A 23535-nucleotide genomic window follows, 5' to 3' on the forward strand; every position below is an offset into this window, starting at 1 on the left:
AGTAGCTGCACACAGCATTAGGCACAAGTCAAATTATACAATTTACTAATCTGAGGCAATTTCTACAATTTCATTGATGGCAAATGTTTTCACTGGGTTTTAATTGAATGTAACCCATGCTAAGGGTTATCTGCCAGTTATTTTCTTTCATTGCAAATTTAATTCCATGGACTATATATATATGTGCTTAGCTTCACCAATGTTAGAAACTTATCAGTTTATGCATTCTGTATACAGCTTATAAAACCTGTAGGCAGGAAAGGAATTTTAGGAGCATTCCCACCTTTTAATTAATTAGTTTCTATATTGCCCTTCATCCAAGGATGACGGTTTGCAGTATAAAAAACCCCAAAAATAATAACATGGTAACAAACATAACAAATGACCCCCACCACAAAGTATTTATTTACCTAGTGGTTAATGATTGACTTTAGCATTAAATGCAGACTTATTTTGTTAACTGCTTCTATAGCCATAAGTAATTCCAATAAGAAATCAACAGCATAGTGTTTTATTTGAAAAATCTTATTGAATAAAGAAAGGAAAAAAAGAAAAATCAATCCAAAAGGAATAATGATTACTGTCCAAGCTGGGGAGTTCCAGGATCACATCATTAGTTACTTGATAAGTTACTTGATAAATTTCATCAAGGAAACACTAACTGTTTCCTCTGAAAAGCACACTTGTGCTGATAACAACTGGGGGAAATCAGTCTAAAAATGAAACCTTTCAGCCTAATTGCCCTAGAAAGTGTTTAGTATCTAATCTTATGTCCCTTGCAAATAACAGAAGCTGCAAGAGTCACTGTGAAATGATGGTTTGGCACACTTGCCATTTTTATCTGCTGTGAACTAAGAATTTTTTTAAAAAAGCTAAATTAAGTCACACTGTGCATCCTCATGCTGGAATTATTTATTATATACCAGGTAGATTAATGACTCTTCAGGCTGGTGCAGGTAAGAATATATACATATATAACAGTTTATTTCTAAGGCTATTGGTATGCTGATTCCCCCTCCCAATAATTAAACATGAATACAACAATTCTAAAAGAAACCATATAAAGTAATATACTTTAAAGTAATTACTTGGTTCAGGCGATGCCATGGTGGAGACAATGACTGGAGGCCCTGTGCGCCTTGTGGTTTTCTGATATGGAGAGTGCTGCATTGGAAAACTTGGTCCTGCTGGCACCAGGTTGGGCTCCATTTGGGTTCCTTGTTTTCGAATGAGTTGGGGGCTGTTGTGAGGACTGTGCATTGGGGACAATGGAGGATTCCTTTCCCGCTTCATCAGCTCCATGGGTACTGTGTATGTGGTCGAATATGCTGTTTTGGGACTTGGGTGTGGATTTGTTTGCAGTGCATTCATGGCTATTCCAGCTGGAGCAGTATAGCCAGTTGCTTGTCGGGTGTGCATATTGCACGGGCCAGAAGCACTGTATCCAGAGTTGAGAAGAAAAGGAGCACCTTGATGGGGCAAGCCAGACGCAGGGTAAGTTGCAGTTTCTAGAAGGTGTTGTGTCGGAGCACTAGATGGACGGCGAGTTATTTCTGCTACTCTTGGGGACACAGGCTGCATAGAAGCAGCTGCAGGTGGGTGCATCACTGCACCATCTGCCATTGGGCTGGTGGCTGGGTGCATCGCATACTCATTCTGGAGCAATTCGCTTCGGTGACTAAAGCTGTTAGACCTGTGTCTGGGACGGATGATGGTGCTTTTCCTTTCCTGCCTCTGCATCTGCATCTCTGCTTTGTAAATATGGGCAATTCTAGAAAGCACTCTCGCCTGCCCTAGATTCGGAGCAACTGATTTTATGTCATTCTCCTCCATCATCGCCAGCATGCTTGGAGAATCAAATCCCTGCTGCAGCAAGGCATTGAGCGTGCTTTCGGATACTCCTTCAGAACGCAGAAGTGCCAAGAACTCTGGATCCACATTCCTTTTAATGTCTTGTCCTGGGAAAGGTGGAGGCACCTGAGTTTGTGAAGGAGTTGTGGCTGTTTCGCAGCTGTCATAAGGAGCTTTTGCACCGACCGTCTCCCGGACTGGTCCATAACCACGGTTTATGCTTCCATCAGGAGCTGCCGTTGAATTTGGATCAACTACCAAACATGTTGGGGTAACTTGCCTACTGCCTGCAGCATCTATAGATCTGTCCACTGTGTCATTATAAGCTGGCCGGTTCAGGAATGCTGGAGGTTCTGCCCCGTACCTGGGCATCGGAGGTTCAACACCATACCTTGCATGAGAAGGATCTCTGTTTCGAATCCTCTGCGCCTCGGGGACCATCTTAGTCATTGGATCTCTATACATGCGGCTGGCTTCATGCGGGGCAGGTGACCGGACTTGCATCTGATCCCAAGCCAATCTGCCATAATTCGGTAATGGTCTGTTAATCATGTGGTCTCTATAGTAGCGTGGATCTTTAGGTGATCTGGCAGCTAGCGAAGGGTCACTGTAGTAATCCTGAGGTGGCAAGGAACTTCGTGCAGACATTGTAGGCTGTCTGTCGTAGTAGGAAAACTCAGGGACGGAACCTTTCCGCAAAGGACCTTGGTGAAAAACTGGCTCCTGGTATGGATATGGCTCCTGCTTCAGCTCCGCACCTCCCTGCAAGATGATATCGTGTGGTCTTTGGGTTGGCTGCTCATACCAAACTCCCTCACCACCGTAGGTTAAAGAATTCCTTCTCCCCGGAGGTCTCTGGTAGTCGAACGAACTTTCGTTCTCCCAATTGCCTTCATACCATCCTGCAGCATCCCAGCTCTGAGAGCGGCCAATGTGTTTGCTTGGAATTGGCATTGGTGCACAGCAATGTTCAGCTTAAATAATGGCAAGCAAGCTCTCTTGTTGAAGCTTCAGTTACACGCATAAAAAAAGCAAAAACAAACAAACAAAATGCACTGTATTTGAATCCTTCTGCAGCTTCAAGAAACAGCCCAACAGGTGGTTTACGATTTCAAAGTGTTGCCTGAATTATTAATTCTTCGAAACATAAGTAGACAAAACACAGAAAGACCCAACAGTAACCCAGCCTGGCTCCAAAAACTGCAGAATGGAAAGGTCTTTCCTGTACAATTCAGAAACAGAAAAGGGATGCTGCACTTAATCCAGATGGTTTATCCCTTCCTGCTTGGGATGGCTTGCTCACATGGACAACTAGTCAAACAGTGTGTGGGGATTAAGGGCTAAATAAAGCCCCTAAAGCTTTTGTTCCATGTGACACCATTTGAGCCTGATGCAACCTACTGCACCGGCTGACCCAGACACCTCCGTATATATTCTTCCTCTGATCATAGCTACTACATGCTATTCATATTTATTTGTTTTCTATGCATAATACAGGATTCCTTTAAGATTTTACCTTCCCTCTCCCATGGCAGGAAAATAACGGGGGTGGGGAGAATGGCAAGGGAGCTTCAATGTCGATTCAATCTTAATCCATTCTGATGAAATGCTAATCCACTATACAGAGCTAAAGACAAATTAAATAGGAGCAGGCATGTTGGCCCCAAACAAGGCTGAAGCAAGATATACAAATATATAAGATCATGAGTAGAAACAATCTAGGTATTGGGAAAACACGTGATGAACACTGCACATTTTTTGAAAAATTACTGGGGGATCAGGGGAAGGGACAGGAAAGATGAGAGGCCAGTTTGAAATTAGCTCCACTAATTATTCTCCAAAACGATTCTTCATATTATTACCATAATTCTCAAATCCTTTCATCATCCCAGGAAAGAAAATTGCTAAGGTGTAATCTGGAATTTATAATTTTAAGACCTGAGAAGAGGTCACAGAAAAGGGAGGATGAAAGGCTCTCAAGTCTTAGTATTACAAAGCTGAAAGAAGAGAATGGACATTACATATTGTTCACCGGTACACTATTTAAACGCACACAACACACATACTTTATGCACAGCAGACACAATTATTATATTTTTATCACTAAAAGGTGGAAGGAATAATGTGGACACTAAGAGGTGGAAGGAATAAGACAGATGTACAGTATTTGGTCTTTGCAAACCTACTGAACATTTTTACACTTCGTTAATATTTAAGAAAATTACAACAAACGCTTTATAAACACCAAAATAGTCAACAGAATGCAATTAGCCATGGCTATCTTGAATCCTGGTTGCTAGAACATTTTAAAAAAAGATTCACCAACACATTTGCTATGCTATGTTGTGTACATTAAAACTACAGAACATACTGAATGATAATATTGTTTCCTTTCTCCATAAAAAGTACAGATATGCATGCAAGTGTTAGGCTGAGATCTTGAGGAAGAAAAAATAGCACAACAGTCACCTTCTTTTGGTGGTTGTTAGGTCATCTTGTGCATTTCTAGGGCTAATCCACAATAAAATGTTTGAAGCTCAAGCCGTCACATGATGGCGTATTTTGCTATTATGATAGCTAAGTCACTAATGCAGTCTAATGCATCTATCATACAAATACCTCTGGGCTATATTTCTGACCCAAATACAGACAGGATGTCATAGTAATCCCCCCACCCCCCTGCAGTAAATAGTACAAATCCTCTTCATCACACACTTAAGAATTTCACATACAAATGCAACACATTTAAAAACTGCCCTCTACTAGATTATTCTTGCATTAGTATTATTAGAATATTTATGACATGCAACTGCTTGAAAGTCAAATATATTGGAAGAGGTTTTCTTGCCTTAATAAGAATTAGAGAATACATGACAGGCAGCTGTCAGAAAGTCTAGTTCTTTGAATGAGGTTTATGAGTTTTAGCCTAGGCATGTGGGCACAGTAACTAGCCTGTCACCTATCTAGTCAGTGAAGGAAAATACCTAAGAAAATGAAACATTTTTTCAAGTCATTTTTAGAAGTAGTTTTCTGTTTTTACTTTTAATGGAATGAAGACTGATTTCCTTAAATTTGTTTTACTTCTGTAGCATCCTTTGTCTTTCCCTATCAAACTCTGTTAATGCTACTAGATTTTGCGTCGTTAATGTTGATATGAGGTTGTTTTTTAATACCTTTTGAGTCTTTTGTAAGAGTAGCAGAATCAATGTTCTCCTGGCTAAAGCTGCAATCATAAATCTAGTTATTTGGGAGCAAGCCTCATTACATCCAACCCAATACTATTCAAAATACAAATTGTGCAACCTATATATTAATTAAGCAGTGTAGCTACCCAATAATAAATGTGTTCGGCCTCCAAAAAGGAGCATATAGTCTTCAACAGATTTCATGTCTCTCAGATATCCATGAAAAATTATTCTGAGCTATCTTTGAAAATCATTTTCTCCAGAATCTAAAACGGTCTACCCAAAAATTACTAGATATTCAGTTAAAAACTCATTTGAGTGTTAAAAGAATTTGGAAACAATCCTGCAATAAAAGCCTGGATTTATCTAACACACTACAGATCAGGCATGAGAAGTTTGGTTTATTAATAATTGTCAGAATATTGATCCTTGACCTGTCTGTATAAATCAGAATAATTTTTCATTATATGCTTTTACTGAAAAGCTTAATAGCTTTAGTCTAAAGGCTTCTCTTGGGTAGTGCTACTCAGTTACTAGAATGACATTTGCACATGTTTGTGGTGAAACAAACTGGGATGCCGTTTTTAAATTTTAAAAAACCAAAATAAATAAGTTTCCTATATAGCAATCGTAATCAGCCACTGAAGGCCAGCTGTGGGGGGGGGGGTTTAAGCATGGGGAAGAAGTGTTTCTTTAGGGGGGCAGCATGATTAGAATCACAGAATTATAGTGCTGGAAGGAACCCCAAGGGTCATCTGTTCCAACTCTCTGCAACGCAGGAATCTTTTTGCCCAACGTGGGACTCAAACCCACAATCCTGAGATTAGGAGTTTCATGTTCTAGTGGCTGAGCTATCCCAGGGATTTTTAAAAGTATACAGTGCCAAAGGGTTACATTATTTATCTGTACAATGTTGTCGTATGTTCAAAGAACTGAAAAAGAAAATATGCCTAGAACAGAAAATTTAGGTTTCAATACGGTCTAATGAATAAAAGGTAGTTTTCTCCTTCATTCACACTGGGGGAGAAAACCTATAATACCTCTATTTGTCACCATATTGGGACCAAGATGGCATCAATTTCCTTCCAGTTTTATAGGTGGGCTCTTGCACACCACTGCAAAAAAAAAGATGTCCTCTCTTCCCTTGCTGCCAAAGTAAGATGACCTCTGGCACTTCCATCCAGAAATCCGACACCGCAGCCTCTAAAAGCATTTATGAATTAGATTTCTTTCCCGCCCTTTCCCCCCAAACACAACTTAAAACATTAAATTTAAAACACAATTTAAAAATTAGCAACTGTGAGGGTATGTGATGGCTTTTAAATGTATTTCACAGTTGCTCGTTTTAAGATTGCAAATGCTGGTATATTTTAGCCATCAAATGTCTGGGTAAAGAGAAATGTTATTAACATATTCCTCCTGAAAGTCAGTATTGAGGGAGACAGACCACCCACTTTGCCAGGCAGGGCCTCCCACCAATGGAGAACTGTCACCAGGAAGGACCTGTCATGGGTCAACGACAACTGGGCAGCAGTCAGAGGCGGTGGAACTAACAGGACCATTAGCCCAGTTTTCCAAGAGTTTGTGCTGGTATGGGGAGCAACGCCAGCATGAGAGTTCTTCTTGGGAATCTTCTTGGGGGTACTGGAAAACATGCCCCCAGCTAACGAGAGCACATGCTTCTAAAAGAACAAGCCTTAAAGATAAATTAGTCCATATATGATTTTAAATCCAAAGGATCTTCCTCCTTTCACATTTTTTAAGTCTCCATTTAACGTCTGTCATAGAGCATGCCTCTGTGTATAGACAACAGTGGGTTTGTTTTTTGAAAAACCTGACAGCACAACTGTAAATATCCCTTTCCCTGTGACAAAATAACATTTGTTGTGCCTACCACAGTCCTGGTTTAACAGGTTTTGTCATTTTCCATGGCACTTTTAATCTTAGCCAAAACTTGTTTCCAAGAAGGATAACTAACACTGCTGTAATACACAGGTATACACAGCGGTTATGATTTTCGCACGCTGCTTTGGGTAGTGTCTGTAGTGGGTTACAAACACACACAAATTCCTGGAGAACTTTTGGAACAGTTATTAAACCTTAAAAAAAAAATGAATTCAAGAATGAGTGCTTATTCCACTCTTTTCTATATGTATTGTCCTAGAACCTTAAAGGCAGCCAGGGGGAGGGTGATGCAAGTCCACAGCCATTTCAAGAACATTTTCTTATTTAACAAAACCAACTAAATTTCTTTTAACAGTGTGAACTCCCTTATGTCTAAAGGGAAGCAAGATACTTCCTCTTGTACCAGGGCCACCTCCTCCCTTGTTATATCTGTATATTAGTGAACTACCGAAGGAAGATCAGGGGCACTGCTGTAGCAGGAAAGGTGCTTCTGCTCCACAAAGCTAGTCAAATGCACACAGCTTCAGAATACAAACTTTCTTTTTTGTTTAACGGAGCTAGAGGCTTCTAGTGATTGCAGAGATTTATTCTTGAATACAAAATGGCTTGGGAGCTACAGCATGACTACGAAGAAAACCCCAACTCTGCCCTGTGTTTCACATTTAATTAATTCTTAATCCTACCAGAGATAGCTGATTTCCACTTTGGGGGTTAGATACCCACAGAATTAGAGCATCTTGAAGAGGGGCTGTGGCTCAATGGTACGAGTGCATGCAAAAGGATCCAACCTCAACCCACAGCTTCTCTAGACTGGGCTCGGAAAAGACTCCAGTCTGAAATCCTTAAGATCTGCTGCCAGTCAGCTTTGACAGCGCTGAAGTAGACTAACCAATGCCTGACTTGGCATAATACAGCATGTTAACAAGTACTCTGTCTAGAGAACATTGCAGCTTCCTATGTAGATATTTAAATGTTTCCCAGGATCTGTCTATACTTTTCAGCATGTAACATGAAAACCAAGTCTGTTTTTTTAAAAAACAAGACACAATAAACATTTTGGAATTGTGTGTTGAGAAAAACAAACGCAAGCAAAATTATGTTCTCTCTTTATTGCTGCCTTTGTTACAAAAGAGGTAAAGCTCGGCGAGTTGTCAGGGCTTCATTCACCTGTTTTACGCTTCACCAAATGCAATGTACAAGATGTTTATCTACACAGCTTGTGTCACGTCTATCTCATACTCTAAATTTCCTCATATAGATTTCTCTGTACTCAAACTTTAGATGCTGTAAGAAAAGGGAGCAACAGGTGCACAGTTTGGAGAATTACATAGAAATGACTGCACATCTGCCTCCTTTGAAGCCTATGTAGCATCTCCTTTGCGGGTTAAGGGAATTTCACTTAAACCTGTGGGGAGCATTCATTCTAACTACATATATACTGCTACTAACTAGTCTGGCCATCTGTAAGAGTGGGCTAAAATCCTGCCAGGCAAGGGTTGCTAACTTATCCACCCACCCACCCCCAAGCTGTTGGACAACAATTTCCATCATCATTGACAGTGATGATTAGGGTCGGTGGAAGTTGGAACCCATAAATGTCTGGTGGGCCAAAGGTTAGCCACTTACAAAGATTAATCTATCCTGGATTTTAAATGAATTCAATGAGGTATAAACACTACCAGTGCAAACTACCATTTATTTGCTAACAGGGATTGCAGGCAGACTGCTGCCTTCTACAGTTCTGCTTCCCAGCCAAGCCAGGCTCTTTTCTCTTCAGAAGCCAAGAGAGAGAGAACAAGGATTACAGGGGATCAGAGGACGGCTTGGAGTCTTGTGCTGTTGGTGCAGGCACAAACAGTTGAAGTGGCAGATGCCCCAAATCACCACCAGCACCAGAGTGCACAAGACAGGAAGTGAACTCTCCCCCCCCTTTCCCGTGATACAGTGCCGTTGACCATTACACCTGTATGCATTGCTATTCTGGGCCATGTGTAAGAAGAAGTGGTCTAAAACTTCTGCTAAAAAGTTCTTACGGAGCACATGCAGTGTGCATGGTCTGTAGTTGTGTTAACATATGTAATTCATAGGACTGCCAGCATGCTGCAACATTTCGCATCCTGACATTTTGAACGCTACACTTCTCAAAACAGAGTGATTAAAACTGGGCTAGGGAATAATAAAGATACAGAAGTAATACCAGCATGACTCAAAACCTGTACCTGCAGCTTAATACAAATTGTTATTCTTATCACTCCTGTATGATGCTGACCAATTGGACTCATTCACAGCAATTTAGCATATCATCATAGTCTTTTCCTTCTATATACAAGTACTTCGGGGCAAACTCATTTAAATCTCTAATGTTTGTTTCTGGAATTTTAAATGCCAGCCATTAAAGGAATCCACCTGATTTCCTATGTGTTTATCATTCTGTAGTCTCAATATAATTACTAATGGTAAGCTGATGCATGGCTATGCTATGATCCCCATCTTGAGAAATGTCCCAGCACTCTCCCATACATACCCTCACATCCAACTTATCACAAAGCAAGAACTAAGAATAGGGTATGGTAAAGGTAAAGGGACCCCTGACCATTAGGTCCAGTCATGGATGACTCTGGGGTTGCGGCGCTCATCTCACTTTATTGGCCGAGGGAGCCGGTGTACAGCTTCCAGGTCATGTGGCCAGCATGACTAAGCTGCTTCTGGCGAACCAGAGCAGCACACGGAAACGCCGTTTACCTTCCCACCAGAGCGGTACCTATTTATCTACTTGCACTTTGAGGTGCTTTTGAACTGCTAGGTTGGCAGGAGCAGGGACCAAGCAACAGGATCTCACCCAGTTGTAATGGTCACTAAACAGCAATGACAAACTTATGTTTGCCCAGATATTCTTGTCTTACTTTTTTTAAGCATTAATGCATTGAACCTGAACCCTTGGATGTTCTCAATTTCTGTGTGTAACAGGCTAATCTTTTTGGGCTAATTCTTATAGCAATGAAAGCAATAACCTTTAGCAAATGGTCATTCCCCCCCCCCCCACCGAATAAGATGTGATAAGCATATACATAAAAAATGGTACATTTTATGCTGCACTGCATATTACCTTTGGACTAACAAGTATTTCTTTTAATCCATTCTACTGATTATAACAACCTCAAATAAGATTTAAAGCAGGGAAAAGTCTCATCAGCCACCATTATTCCTTATAATGGTTTAAGATATCTAAGTATATTGCACCAGGTAAAAAGCCGGATCTTTTCAACATTATACAATAATCATTATCCACAATCAACCAAAACAGTCACAGAAAAATTTGAAATGAATTGAAAACCCATGATCCTTATCCATGAAAAATTATTTTTCAGTATTATTTTTAAAGTACTTCTTAATTGCATTTAGTCATAATCTGTTTTTCCCATGTTTTAATAGCAGTTGCAAAAGCATGTTGTGCGGTGTGTGACAGCAGCAAATCCCTTCAGTGTAATTAAAATTGCAAACGTACTTGGCAAACGACAAATGGATTTCTGGGTTTATGTAAACTGCACCTTTACAGATTAGAGAGAGAGAAATATTGGCCAGAAAAAAACAGATGGAAAAGGAAGACTTGTAAAACCCATTGTTCAGAGGAAAATAATCTAAACTTCAATTGTATCTAATGCTTTGTGGGTTGGTTTGTCCTCTGATCCTCCTAAGTTTCTTGTACACTTAGCAACCACATCTGATAGCAAACATCAAACTGGAAGGGTGGCTTTTGAAAAATCTAAAGCCGCCTGATAGAACCCTTTTAAGTCAGGTTCAAAGTCTGCTTTAGAGATGAGATAGAGTACTACACCTGCGTGTTTATGGCATTCTGATGGGTAGGAGCACAGCCCTCTCCCTTCTGCAATACAATTCTGGCAGTTGTCAGCATTTTTTTCAGGATTACAAAGGAAGCATACTTTTGCTCTGCTCTGGAGAAGATAAACCCAATTTTGATTGGGTTAATTAAGCTGACAGGTGGAATGGCTTTAACATTTTTCTGTTATTACATGATGAAACGAAGACACCCCCCGCCTTTTTTTTTTTTTGCTGCCACAACTATGAGCTCTCCGCTTTGAGTTTAAAATTCACTTCTGTATGCTAGAGAACATGGCTTTCCAAGAGATATCAGTATCAATAATGTGTTTCACAGGAGGCTTGTATGTGGACAACGGTCACTAGCATCAGCCTACTCTCGACTAATGGCTAAATAATTCAAGGCAAACTTAGAAGTAATGGGTGAAGGTGTGTGAGTGTGGAGTGGAATAAGAGCACAAAACATTAAACAAAAACAACTGTTGTGGCAAAAAAAAAGGCTGAAGAATCATATGGTACCTTAAATGCTAGCAAATACCTCACATCTCAGGGTCAGGCCTACCACTGACAGTGTGAGAAGTCAAATGCTGGGCAGTGCAAAACAGCCTACCCTGCACCACCTAAGCTCACCTGTTGCCTTCAGGTATGTCAGAGGATGCTTTCACAATGCCACTGTTGAAGTAAAATTCAACTGCTTGTCTGTTCAACTTTTTATTGTGGAAGGTCATCTTGTCTTTTGCCTCGGACAGCAAAATATCTTGAATGGCTCCAGTGTTTTTCTTTTTTAAAAAAAGAACTTAGCTTTCTTTATCTGTCCAATAAAACAGACTGTTGCCTACAAAAGCTTGTCCCACAGCACTCTTTGTAAATTATAATTATATTTTCATATTTCTAAGAGAACAAGGTTTTATTTTTTAAAAATAAAACTTCTGCCTCAGTCTCTAAATGTTCAAATTTTACAATCCATGCCTAGGTTCATTTTCTCTAGAATTCCTTATGGCTGAGGCAGTCTTTCTACATAGACTGCACCCTTAGATGTAGGTAATCACTTAGAAGACATGATTTAAGCTCTGGCTCATTGAATGTCCCTCTGTTCTTTTTCTCCCCCTGCCCACTGCCTGTAAAACATTTATAAGATGACCAGCAACTCTCATCATGCAGACGTATCAGTGAACCCATTAGAAAGTCTGACACTGTCGATCCTGGCACTACTTTTATTTGCCTCATAAGTAAATAAGAGATACACTGTCTAGACCAGCAGCAGAGATAGATTAACTACTAACAGTGTTTTGTTTCACACCAAACAATTATCCTGCACAAACCCATTAAGACAACGAAGAACGGAACAGGAGCAGTGCTTTGTGGACTGCAGTTGTCCAACCGCAATGAAACAAATCCCCAAAATCTAAGCTGTAACAGATCCCTACTTCAAAAAACATCTAGACATACACTTTGGGGGACAGGACCTGAAGGAGCATTAAATTTATCTATATTTATATAATTCCTTTCAGACTTTTTTCCCTGACTTATTTTGCCAACAACAATACATCACTAAAAGCCTGTCTAGTTGCAATCACTTTTGGCTCCTGAATGCCGCAAACACGGAAGTGACTGTTCTGGTTTGCAAACTATTTTTGGAAGTCAAATGTCCAGTGGGTTTTCCGCGGCTTCTGATTGGCTGCAGGAGTTTCCTGCAGCCAATCAGAAGCTGTGCTTTGGACGTCCGGAATGGATTCCGTTCGACTTTCAAGGTAAGACTATACATCTACAACCACCTCACGCGCTTTACTTGAGCTTTGGGGAAGAACCACATATTGCAGAGAAGTGCAGGACTGCCACTAAAAAGACAACACCATGGGAAGTAACCTCCCCACACGACACCACACACCTAAACATTGCCCAGGAATTCATTACAAAATGTGCATTTTCTCATGTCCACTTCACATCACTGGCTGGTGCTGGCAAAGAAAGGGAAATGCTTTTCAGAACCATGGAGGCAAGCTGAAGTTGATATTATGGAATAATAGAAGAAAACCTGATACGGAGATCTATTTTTGGCAGCAACAACATTTCTTTGCCTTCATAGAAGTTACTGCAACAAACGTTCAAGGCTAGCATTCCGCTGTTGCCGAGGTAGTTTTTATTATGTGTTTCCTAACTCTCTGCTTATTTTGTTTATTGTTAGGATTGATTTATTTTGTTGAGATTTGTATTTTTATCTCTAAACCGCCAAGTGTGATTTTGTCGTAAATGTTGAAATACTGTAAACAAATAAAATGTTGACTTCTCCCATTAGTGAAAAAAGCAGCCAAATGTAAACTGGAAGAATGGGAGAGGAAAGTAATACTGTAATGCAATTGGCTTTACATTTTACAAACCAAGTTATGTGGGTTTGGGATTTTCAAAGGATGTCTTAAATTTTTTCACATTAGGAGTAGATGTAGGATAATTCCAGCACCTGAACATTACCAAATAAAGGCAAGGTTTTGCATATTAACCGGCATGAAAAATATATATACATATAATGTGAATTGTCTACAACTACAAGGTACAAATACATTGCCAGGCTGCAGCTCTCTGCTTTGTGCTGTATTTCTACGAGGGCATTAGCACTGAACTAGCTTTCCATAAAATGAAATGTGAGATTGGCAAGTTTCCTAAAAGTCTTAGGAACTGTTCAGTAGATGTATAGGTTACATCAAGGCTTACCTTCACAAATTCTGTCCAATCGCTGCCGTTTGACTTTGTGTTTGTCCACAAGTGCCATTGCGCTACTGTGTTTTACAACTTTTGGAATCAAAGGATAAAGCAATCCCCCAAGAACTTATGGAAATTCACAGTAGTCCGAGTGCATAACGTCACTTTGAATCCTGCAACAAGAAGAGAGTTGTACATCGTTGGCCCTTTGTAAAACAACATCTGTATTGAAACTGTCTAGAAATGCTTCTCATATCATCAGAATGAAAACAGTTTTGGTGCATTTCGCTCCTAAGACAATGAGCTAAAATCTGGGTGGCCCATGTTCACTGTGCAAGTGACGGGGAAAAATAGAAATGTTTGCACACATTTTTGCTTTAGTGCTAGATTTTTATTTCTAACTGCAACACAGCAGTTAGAAGTTTATACACTTTCCCCTAAAGTGCCCAAATGAGTGCTGTGGAAGCAGAATATCATAGCCAGTTGCACTGCACCACAGTCATGCTTTGAGGACAAGAGAGCAAGCTGGCACCACGACACTAGCAACTGCCAGCTTCAATGCTTAAAACATAACAGTGGTGCACTAACATGTTATACGGAATAGACACAGCCTCACTGGAGCAGACTAATGCAGGGACAGGAGGAACATCCCCATGAAAAGACACACACACCTGCTGCCATTAAGACATTTTGTTCACTATGGAGCCCTCATTACGCAAACTCCTGCTGCAGATATGGGACAGCAAATGTTTAAATGAAACTGTAAAGAAGCTATAGCATCTACTCCTTCTGGAGACTATCTGCTTTTCATCTCAGACTTTGCCTTGTTGCTGCTGAAGCTATATACTATTCTCTATATGTCTGCCTTTGTGGATTTTTACTATCATGCACTCTTGGTCATTTGAGCCTGATGTTGGTTGAACTAGACGTAAGAATGCTTACACTAGATATATTAACATAAAAGGAAGCCCTTATCTATATGCACTGGGACTGCAGCGTCATCTAGATTTTGTTGTATGGTATTTCAACTGTATGTAGTAAATTGGCTTTGCATACAGCAAAGCTCAAAGATATGAAGTCAAGGGTCTTTGATCATACCCTGGAGCAATGACCCTGCTGTCTCAACCAGAGCTTTTCAGTTGTTGTTGCTTTTAAGTCCAAGCCCCAAGTTGCTGAGAATAAACGTGAAATGGGTTGCATGTTTCCGATTAAGGCTTAGAAACCAGAGTCTGCATCACTTTTGGTAGTCTGAGGTGGAACATCTCAGCTCAGCTTGTTCTTTGCCACAGCTTCCAGCTCGTGTCCTTAAAACATGCTTTCCCCCAGTACATTCCTTCATGATGCTTCCTGCAAACCCACAGCCCAAGTAAATGCAATAAAAGATTCAAGAGCAGGTGTGGAGAACCTCCAGTCCACAGGCCTAATTAAGCCCAGCCCAGGTCCGAGTTTGGCCCATGAGACCACCTGTCCACATCCTGATGTCATATCAGGTGTGGGACAGGTAAGGAAAGGGCTACAAAAGTAAACTAGGGAACTTAAAACTGGCTGACAGCTGGGATCCGAATGCACTAAGGAGTCCACCATTGGGAACTCGCTAGTGCAGTGCCGATCAGTTGAAAAGAAGGCTTCATTTTAAGGAGACTGCATCAAAGACTAACAGAAATCATTAAGTGCATTTACAGAGATTTGGCCAGTTTATGTAAATAATATCTACCATACAGGTTTAATTTATTCATACTATTGACAAAATCTGGAATTTTAATTGCATTCTATTACACACACACGTAATTCACACCTTGCCCTTCCATTCTACTCTGTTGATGCTAATCTTGATAATTTAGCTATAATTTATATGTGTGAGACCAATCTATAACAGAAATGGCTAACCTGTGGTCCTCCAGATGTTGATGGATTCCTACTCCCATCAGCCTCAGCCAACACTGCCAAAAGTCATGGATGATGGGAGGTGTAGTACATCTGGAGGGCAACAGGCTAGCCAATCCCGACCTACAAGATGGTCTAATCTGTGCTGTAGCATGTGAAACAGCAAGGAGGAAAAAGCAGAGGATGTTAGAAAAAAGAGTTGCCGGAACTCACCATGAATGCCTCCCTTGTTCTTTTATAATGGCAATGGCACCCCCCTGAGAGGTGCCAGAAGTGAGTTCTGGCTGGAAAAAAAAGCCCTGGCTCACACCATACTTAAATGAACTTGGAAAAAGTGAAAAGGAGAAAAAAGACCTTGTACCAACATCAGATTTCAGGCAACTGTATACCAAATGCATTAAAATTTTACCAAGTAAAACAACCCTACATGTGATTCCTTTCTGGATGACAAGGTGCTGGTGGTGGGGGAAATGTGACCCAGAATATGGTGTGTTTGACAATCTCAATACAGTACTTGCTCACTTGGGTGTCCTTTGAGGTTCCACTGATTGGTGCCTAAGTAATGTTTGTGAGAGGACATACATTTGAAGCTTGGGTTCTAGAAGAGGTTTGAAGTTTCATATATGTATCTGCAGCTTCTATCCCATAATGTTAAAATGGAACTCATCACTAGCACCTGTTAACAGCCTGGCAACCTTCCCTTAAGCCTCCCTAAGATCAGCACTATTCAGAAGTAAATTAATAGTAAAGTGGATTCCTTTGTAAGAGTCATGAACCTCAGCATAATTACTCAAAGAGAAAAGATAGCTGCAGGGTGCTTAAAAGCAAGTCTAATCAAATGTGAATGACAACATAGGTGCCTATAAAATACTATGCACACATAACAGGGAGTCAATCTATGAATGTGCAGTTTCTACAGGACGTCAAACTTCCACATAACTCACACTCCATTAAAATTATTCCTCCTAATATAAAATTCAAGTAGTTCAGTGCTGAAGCAAAAAGAAGGGGTGGGGACTGATAAGTAAGAGGGAGGTATCAGGATGCTTAGATGAAACTCAATGTATGCTTTTAAAAATGTTATTTGGGGGCTGAAATACCCCCAAAACGATCTAGTGGAAGGGAATAGAGATTTGACCTTTTGAACACCCTAAACCGTACAGTATCCTGGCTTCCACCCTTAACAAAAACTCTCCAGTGAGAGGGTGAGGATTCAATGCAACATTTTGTTTCAGTTGTCCAGTAACAGCTGGTGCCCACTAGTAGGGCAGAAGAGGCCAATAGGTGGAGCCACAGCCAGTGACAGACCAAGGTACAGCCGATGGCAGGCATAGCCAACTAATTCTAGTTTTGTCTCCATCCTTGCTGAGTTCTACAAGGGACAACATTGAGACGAAGGAGGAGGAAGCCAATAGGCAGTGCCAACCCCTGGAGTGGATGTAAAATAAGACAGCGGACAGGTAGAGACTGGCTGGTGTTCTAGATATATATTAGAAATATTTTCAAACAATGTGTAGTATTTGCTCATGTCTATGAACATGCATGGGAAAGCAATAGGTAATAGAAGCCATTTGGAAAGTTGCACTATATAGACAAGGTGCGGTTGAAACCTAAATTAGATTGGAAAGTCATATTTCTGATGAATGCAATGTGGAGAGAGGCTCTCAATGAGTGGAAGGAGGTGTGAAGGGAGGGGTTGCCATGCAGGGCTGGCCCTACGGTGAGGGACAACAAGAACTGCCTCAGGTAGCAGGTGCTGAGGTGGGGGGAGTGGCCAGAGCTGGGAGTGCCCTGTGGCCTGCCCTGTTCCCCTATGCTAGCCTGCTTCCCTCAACTGCAGTAGAAGACACTGTCCTTTCACCAGGATTGGAGTAACAGTCAACTACCATTCCACTTGGCTTCTGTGTGTGCCTTGGGAGAGGGCACCGTCCTGCCCTTCGCCTCAGGCAGCAAAATATCTGCTGCTGTGTAAGTGACTTCACATATGTTCTCCCCATTACTGCTCAAGAGATCCAAATATACTAGCAGGTTTCTGTGCATCATAGCCAATGTGGAGACTGGCGGGTAACTCGATCTACATTTGCATGACAATGATCATCTTGGGTCCACTGGTTAAATGCATCACCCAGATGGTGCTTGTCTCCATATTCAGGGCTACTGTCTGTCATGACTAGAGCTGAACTGGGGTCATTGTAGGTTTGTAATATTGCTTTTAAAGAGTAATCCAACAGGTTTATACAAATGCCATTAAGAGACGAGTATTATCACAACGTTTTGCAGGTCTGGGTAATGCTGCCTCCTTACAGCTATGATCCTATCTGTTTGTCTAACACAGCATCCCAGAAGGAAGTTCAGCTTCAGTTTGCCAGAAACCGTTGGCTATTAATAGTTAACAAATGCAATAGGATACTATTGTGGGGTTTGGGAGGGTGGGGGAGAAGACTGTAACAAATCTACTGCCTAGCAGGATCACAATTTCACGGAGATTATTGTTATTATTATAGATGGTTATCAATTATGCATCACGTTGATAGTTAATTTATAAAAGGAACAGGGGCTTACTGGTGCCGCTGAATTCTGACTGATAGGAGATGGGCGATTTCCTGGTAGTTAATGGCCAATTTCCCAGCAATACGACTGCAGCATAATCACAGAGATTTATAGTAATAATTAATTGATTTTTCCCTCAAAATGTGAAGATTCTAAAGACCATGATTCCCAGTCCTATTAATAATTAATCCTGCATTTTTAAAAAAAATATCTAAACTCTGAATTCAAGGCAAAGAAGGTTTTTAAGGGAAGAGTTTATTGTATTACCAATAAAAGGGGGGAGGGACCTATGTACATAAATAAAAGGTTACAGCAGATAAATACAGTAGATAAATAGAAGTGAAGTAATTTTCACTGTCAACATTTCTCAGTCTAATGAAAGCACTCTTCACATTCTAACAGGAATAGGGCAGTAGAATAAAAAGCAGGAACAAGTCTGTTTGGGCCCGACTAGTAGAAAGTTAGCTTATATCAGGTATGAGCAACTTTATGGTGAGAACTGGGACCAACTTTGAAGATGAAGAAATAGGGGAAAGTGTGCAGGCATACAAGAAAAGAAAGAAACTCCCCGTCACCGAGTCATACATGAGATGCAGAGAATCACACAATTCCCCACGATGTACAGAGTACCTCTTCCTTGTGGGAGAAGCACAAATGGTATCCTTTACTCCCCTAAATATTCAAGCAAGGAGCAGACAAGCAAGCCTCGCTATAACTTCTACCACCACAGCTGCCACCTTCAGTTTTTAGCAGTTTCTGCGTCATCTGTAGGATACCTGTCTCTGCTCTATACAGGATTTCATCTTTCTGTTGCTTCACCCGGGCAGATATCAAACCAGTGTCAGCCGTGCACGTAAACAGGTTAATCCAGAGATATACTATGACAGGGCAGAAGAAGTTCCATTCAGGGGAAACAAGATTTGAAGTGATGGACCCTGAACTTGATATTATTTCACTACAGCAGGGACAATCTTACCATCTGGGTTCTCAGTCAGAGACAACTGGTACTCCTTCCAGAGACGCCAACAAGTAGCAAATGGTATGGCTAGCATAGATACTATGATATTACAGAGTCAAACATCAATACTGTGAACACGTTCTGTATGTTACCAGCAGTGTGGTCCTGGGAGCGATGGCAATCAAAACAGAGCCGGGCATTTCTGTCTCTCTCATTACCAAGCACCAGCCTTAAACACACAATTTAAAACAAATTCTTGAGAACAACAATTTTAATGGCTTCATTATTTCCAAAGCTGAAAATCTCTGCATGTAAAATATTTGCACTTAAGCCAACTGCACATGACAACAGCAGGAACTCTTAGATCATCAGGAACACAGAAGAATTACAAAGGAAAGAAAAACCTTACTACTTTTCCATGGTAATTAGAAAATGTAATAAATCTTTTAAGGCATGCAAATTGGAGAGCTGCACTAAAAAGAGAGAAAGACATCCAGAACCTTAAAACGATTGCATTTATTAGGAGCAAAGGTAAGGAGGGTTTCAAAACACACCACTTCAAAAAACATACAAACATGACTTCGAAAAGTAAAGGAAACAAAAAAATTTAAAAATCTGTGTTCAGTTTTTGCTCACAGGCTTCACACAAAAAGGTCTGCTTCGAAAATCAAGCCAAGTACACAAGTCTTTTGTTGCTTGATAAACACAAATCTGAAATGGCAACGATCCTTCTACAATACAGTTACCATGGAATGAGTGAAAAGTTACATAATTTCATAAACTATACTTCAATCATTGAGTAACCCTGTAAAATGCACTCCAACCAAGCACTGTAGGAGCTTGTGCAGCCAATACTCCTAAATCAATAGTGGGCTGGTGTGATCATACACTTCCCTTGCCAGCCCCCAAACGCTCTAAGAGGAAAACTTCTCTGCCTATAACTATTTCTAAAAAGTTAGATCCTCACTGAGCTTAGCAATACCATTTATTGGTGATGTTGTACTGGCTTGGATCCAGAGGAAAGCAAAACAGGGCAAGCTTGCACTTTGGGGCTTTCACATCACACCCCGCTGAGACCCCTGAAAAGCTTGAGGGTCGGGGATGAAGTGCAGAGGGATGCAATGTGGAAATCATAAGAAATCAGGAGTGGGGCTTCTGTACTGGAAAGGAAAGGGCAGTGTGAAGCTGCAGGCAGATATACAAACAAATAAAAATGTACAAGTAAGAATACATACAACTCAGCAAGAGACAACCGTCTTTTGTCCTCTCATGTGGGATTATGGAGGGAAATGAATCCCTTTCACTTCCCCCACCAAAAAAACAAAACAAAAACCGGACCTATTTGCGATTTGGCAGCTTAATCCGCTCTGGAAATGCTTATAAGACTATAAATTTCAGCCATTTTGGCCAAAAGGGTTATAGCTGTTTTTCAATTCACCATTATAACGGATGGGAAACACAGGCCTTAGCTTTGCATGGAGCAGCTCAGAATTCAAATTAAAGATCAAAGAGAACAGAGCAACTCAGAGAGATCAAAATTATACACAGCTACAAGGTGAATCTTGGGTCCCATGCACATCCCTAATAAATAGCTCTCCAGTTTCTTAAGTAATCTTATATTACAAGATATTGATCTCTTGTGTCTCTTATTTATGAACTTGAGTAGTTCATTTGGGAGTACACTGCACAGAGTGAATCTCTCCAGTCTATTTCCATGACTGAACTTGAGAGGAGAAAGCAGCTGCATCAGCAAGACTAGCAGTGAACCGGAGGATGCATGAATCCAGAACATAGCTGTCAACTTTTCCCTTTTCTTGTGAGAAATCCTATTCGGAATAAGGGAATTTCCCTTTAAAAAGGGGAAACGTTGACAGCTATGATCCAGACTGGAGTCCTGATATTGAGCTGCATCTTTTCAACTAGGTTCCACTAAAGAACTGGTCCCTTACACCAGTGGCCTTATACTCCCCAGGGCAGGCAACACAAAAGGCAGGAGATGGCTGAGATGCAATCGTATGTAAAGCTCCAGACCAGAGGATTAAAACATTCAAAGCTCCTCACTCTTCAAGAAAGAGGTAGCACATGTATATGGTAATGTGGCCCAAGAGGCATCAAGGGCCTCAGCTGATGTTCAGTCTTTGTCAAGTGAAGTGGTCTGCTTGGAGCTATCTCAGGTTCCATAACTCTAATCTGTTCCTACCTGACCAAAGAACCAACAGGGATCTGCCATGCCCCAAGGACTCCTACTTTGGTCATATTAAAATACCTTTCTGAGTTTTCATCAACATACAAGAAGATACCCTCTAACTCAGGGGTCAGCAAACCTTTTCAGTCCACTGTCCTTCAGACCTTGTGGGGGACCGGACTATATTTTGAAGCGGAAAAAATGAACGAATTCCTATGCCCCACAAATAACTCAGAGATGCATTTTGAATAAAAGCACACATTCTGCTCATGTAAAAACACCAGGCAGGCCCCACAAATAACCCATAGATGCATTTTAAATAAAAGGACACATTCTACTCTCCAGGACCATCCGCAGGCCAGATTTAGAAGGCGATTGGGCCAGATTCAGCCCCCGGGCCTTAGTTTGCCTACCCATGCTCTAAAAAACCCCACTTCATGCACCAGTTCCATATCATTTAAACCATTATAAAAAGCACAAAACACAATGCCTATGAAATCTGTAAGTACATCACTACATGTTTAAACACTCTGAAGATAAAGGCACCAATTACGCTGTAGATGTACTTCACAAATTAATAGAGTTTCCATGATTGGGCCCATCCCATTTAAGTTTGACAGGTGCCCATGATGATACCATGCAGTGATAAGAGCCTGTTTTTAAAACCTGCTGGAGTAAAACAAGCTCCCCAAGCCAGGATTTGGGGTGGCATAGATATGCTAGGGAAACAACAGAAACACAGAGGGGATTCCTCTTTAATAAAAAGATTTCCATTAGTTGAGCAGGATACACACACCTACCACTTCTTCTAAATGATCTCTACGCAATCTGAAAATAAAACCCGATTCTAAAACAGTAGAAGTAAGTAGGCTAAGCACAACTGAAAGCAGAGAGAGCAATTAATGCATACATATATGCACCGTTTCAGCATATAATGAAATCTGAGTGCGAAAAGATACACACAGGGGGGGAAACTGTAATTCTTTGCTCTTCAGCAAGATTAGGAAACAACTGAAGTGATTTACATATAGTAATTGCATGTCCTTGCTAGTCTCCAGCGGTGTCTTTCAAAATTTAAATTTCCCTGAAAGTGCTCGGACATTACCCCAGGCATTTATTTATTTATTTATTAGTGGGGGATTACTTAACCATGACAGCATGAAAAGTAATAACACATTGCAAAAAGAAAATTATTTCAGTTCTTCTTAGGATTGCGTTTTAAATACCCACAGTCCATGACAGAACAAAGAACGAGGAGGGTGTTATACCCAAGGCGAAGAAGGGTCTCTTCCAACAACAGTGAAATGGGCACTGCTCAGTAATGTATTTGGCCTGTGGATATCCTTGCAATTGAACTGAAGGCATGAAATCCACCTGCTGCTTAAATTGTGAACACCTCCATTACTATTACTTATTTATTTGATTACTTGCCCAACCTTCACCCTGAGACCGAATCTTTCATTTTTTTTATATGTCCATCAGAAATGCACATATATGAAATGAAAAAAGCAAATACAAAGCTAATGGCAGGGCAAATTCTTTTGTATCAATAACAGATGCAGATTAGCAGACTAGGCATACAGTGAGAAAAATATTGATCCTTGGTTATGTATAAAATTACACTAGTTTTTGTTTGTTTTGCACATGATAATGATCACATTTTGTATTTTGTTATCCTTGCCCAGCATGGGCTTACCAGGATGAGGAAATGGATGGGGTATGTGTTTATTGATATACTAAAGATAAAGGTAAAGGGACCCCTGACCATTAGGTCCAGTCATGGACAACTCTGGGGTTGCGGCGCTCATCTCGCTTTACTGGCCAAGGGAGCCGGCATACAGCTTCTGGGTCATGTGGCCAGCATGACTAAGCCGCTTCCGGCGAATCAGAGCAGCGCACGGAAACGCCGTTTACTTTCCCACTGGGGCAGTACCTATTTATATACTTGCACTTTGATGTGCTTTTGAACTGCTAGGTTGGCAGGAGCTGGGACTGAACAACGGGAGCTCACCCTGTTGCAGGGATTTGAACTGCCAACCTTCTGATCGGCAAGCCCTAGGCTCTGTGGTTTAACCCACAGCGCCACCTGTGTCCCTGATATACTACTAGTTTCTAAAGAGAGAGAAAAAAAGAATCTAGAGAAGTTCATGATTTTTTGCTCCCTGAGCACACAATACTGCATAATCCCAATAAGAAAAATGTATTTCATGAACAGAACTGATATTGATATTATCTTAGCTATTCAGTTGTGGATAGTGGAGACTGCTTCCATCTCACCTGTACAGTTTCTTCCTTTGTGTTGAAGGTTTGTGATCCTAACAGGGGAGGAGGTTAGAGACTATGGTCCTATCGGCGGGAGCCAAACAAAAAGCATCAGATTTTGATAAATGGAAACATTTGGTTCTACTGAATCATTTTCCTTGGTCACTATAATTTCTTTCAATGGAAAAACACTGTTCTTTTCTCATTTCAAGGGAATAATA

The 23535-nt window shown here is 40.8% G+C and overlaps 1 protein-coding gene across 8 annotated transcripts in view; it reads right to left on the bottom strand.

Annotated features, from left to right (window-relative positions):
- Positions 1-23535, bottom strand: part of CTBP2 (C-terminal binding protein 2) — a 194297-nt gene that overhangs the window by 63089 nt on the left and 107673 nt on the right. For 4 of the 8 annotated variants that reach the window (XM_081912641.1, XM_081912638.1, XM_081912639.1 and 1 more), the window contains exon 2: positions 13488-13648. The exons of 1 other annotated variant lie outside the window; for it this stretch is intronic. In XM_081912641.1, the coding sequence (XP_081768767.1) occupies positions 13488-13545 (58 nt within the window). In that variant the 5' untranslated portion in view covers positions 13546-13648. Of the gene's footprint in view, positions 1-1088; positions 2821-13487; positions 13649-23535 lie in introns of those variants that run through there. 3 more of the 8 variants (XR_014168636.1, XR_014168637.1, XM_081912636.1) reach the window with 1 other exon arrangement.

Source organism: Podarcis melisellensis (genome assembly GCF_964234715.1).
Source record: "Podarcis melisellensis genome assembly, chromosome: 5".
In the NCBI taxonomy this organism is placed as follows: Eukaryota; Metazoa; Chordata; class Lepidosauria; order Squamata; family Lacertidae; genus Podarcis; species Podarcis melisellensis.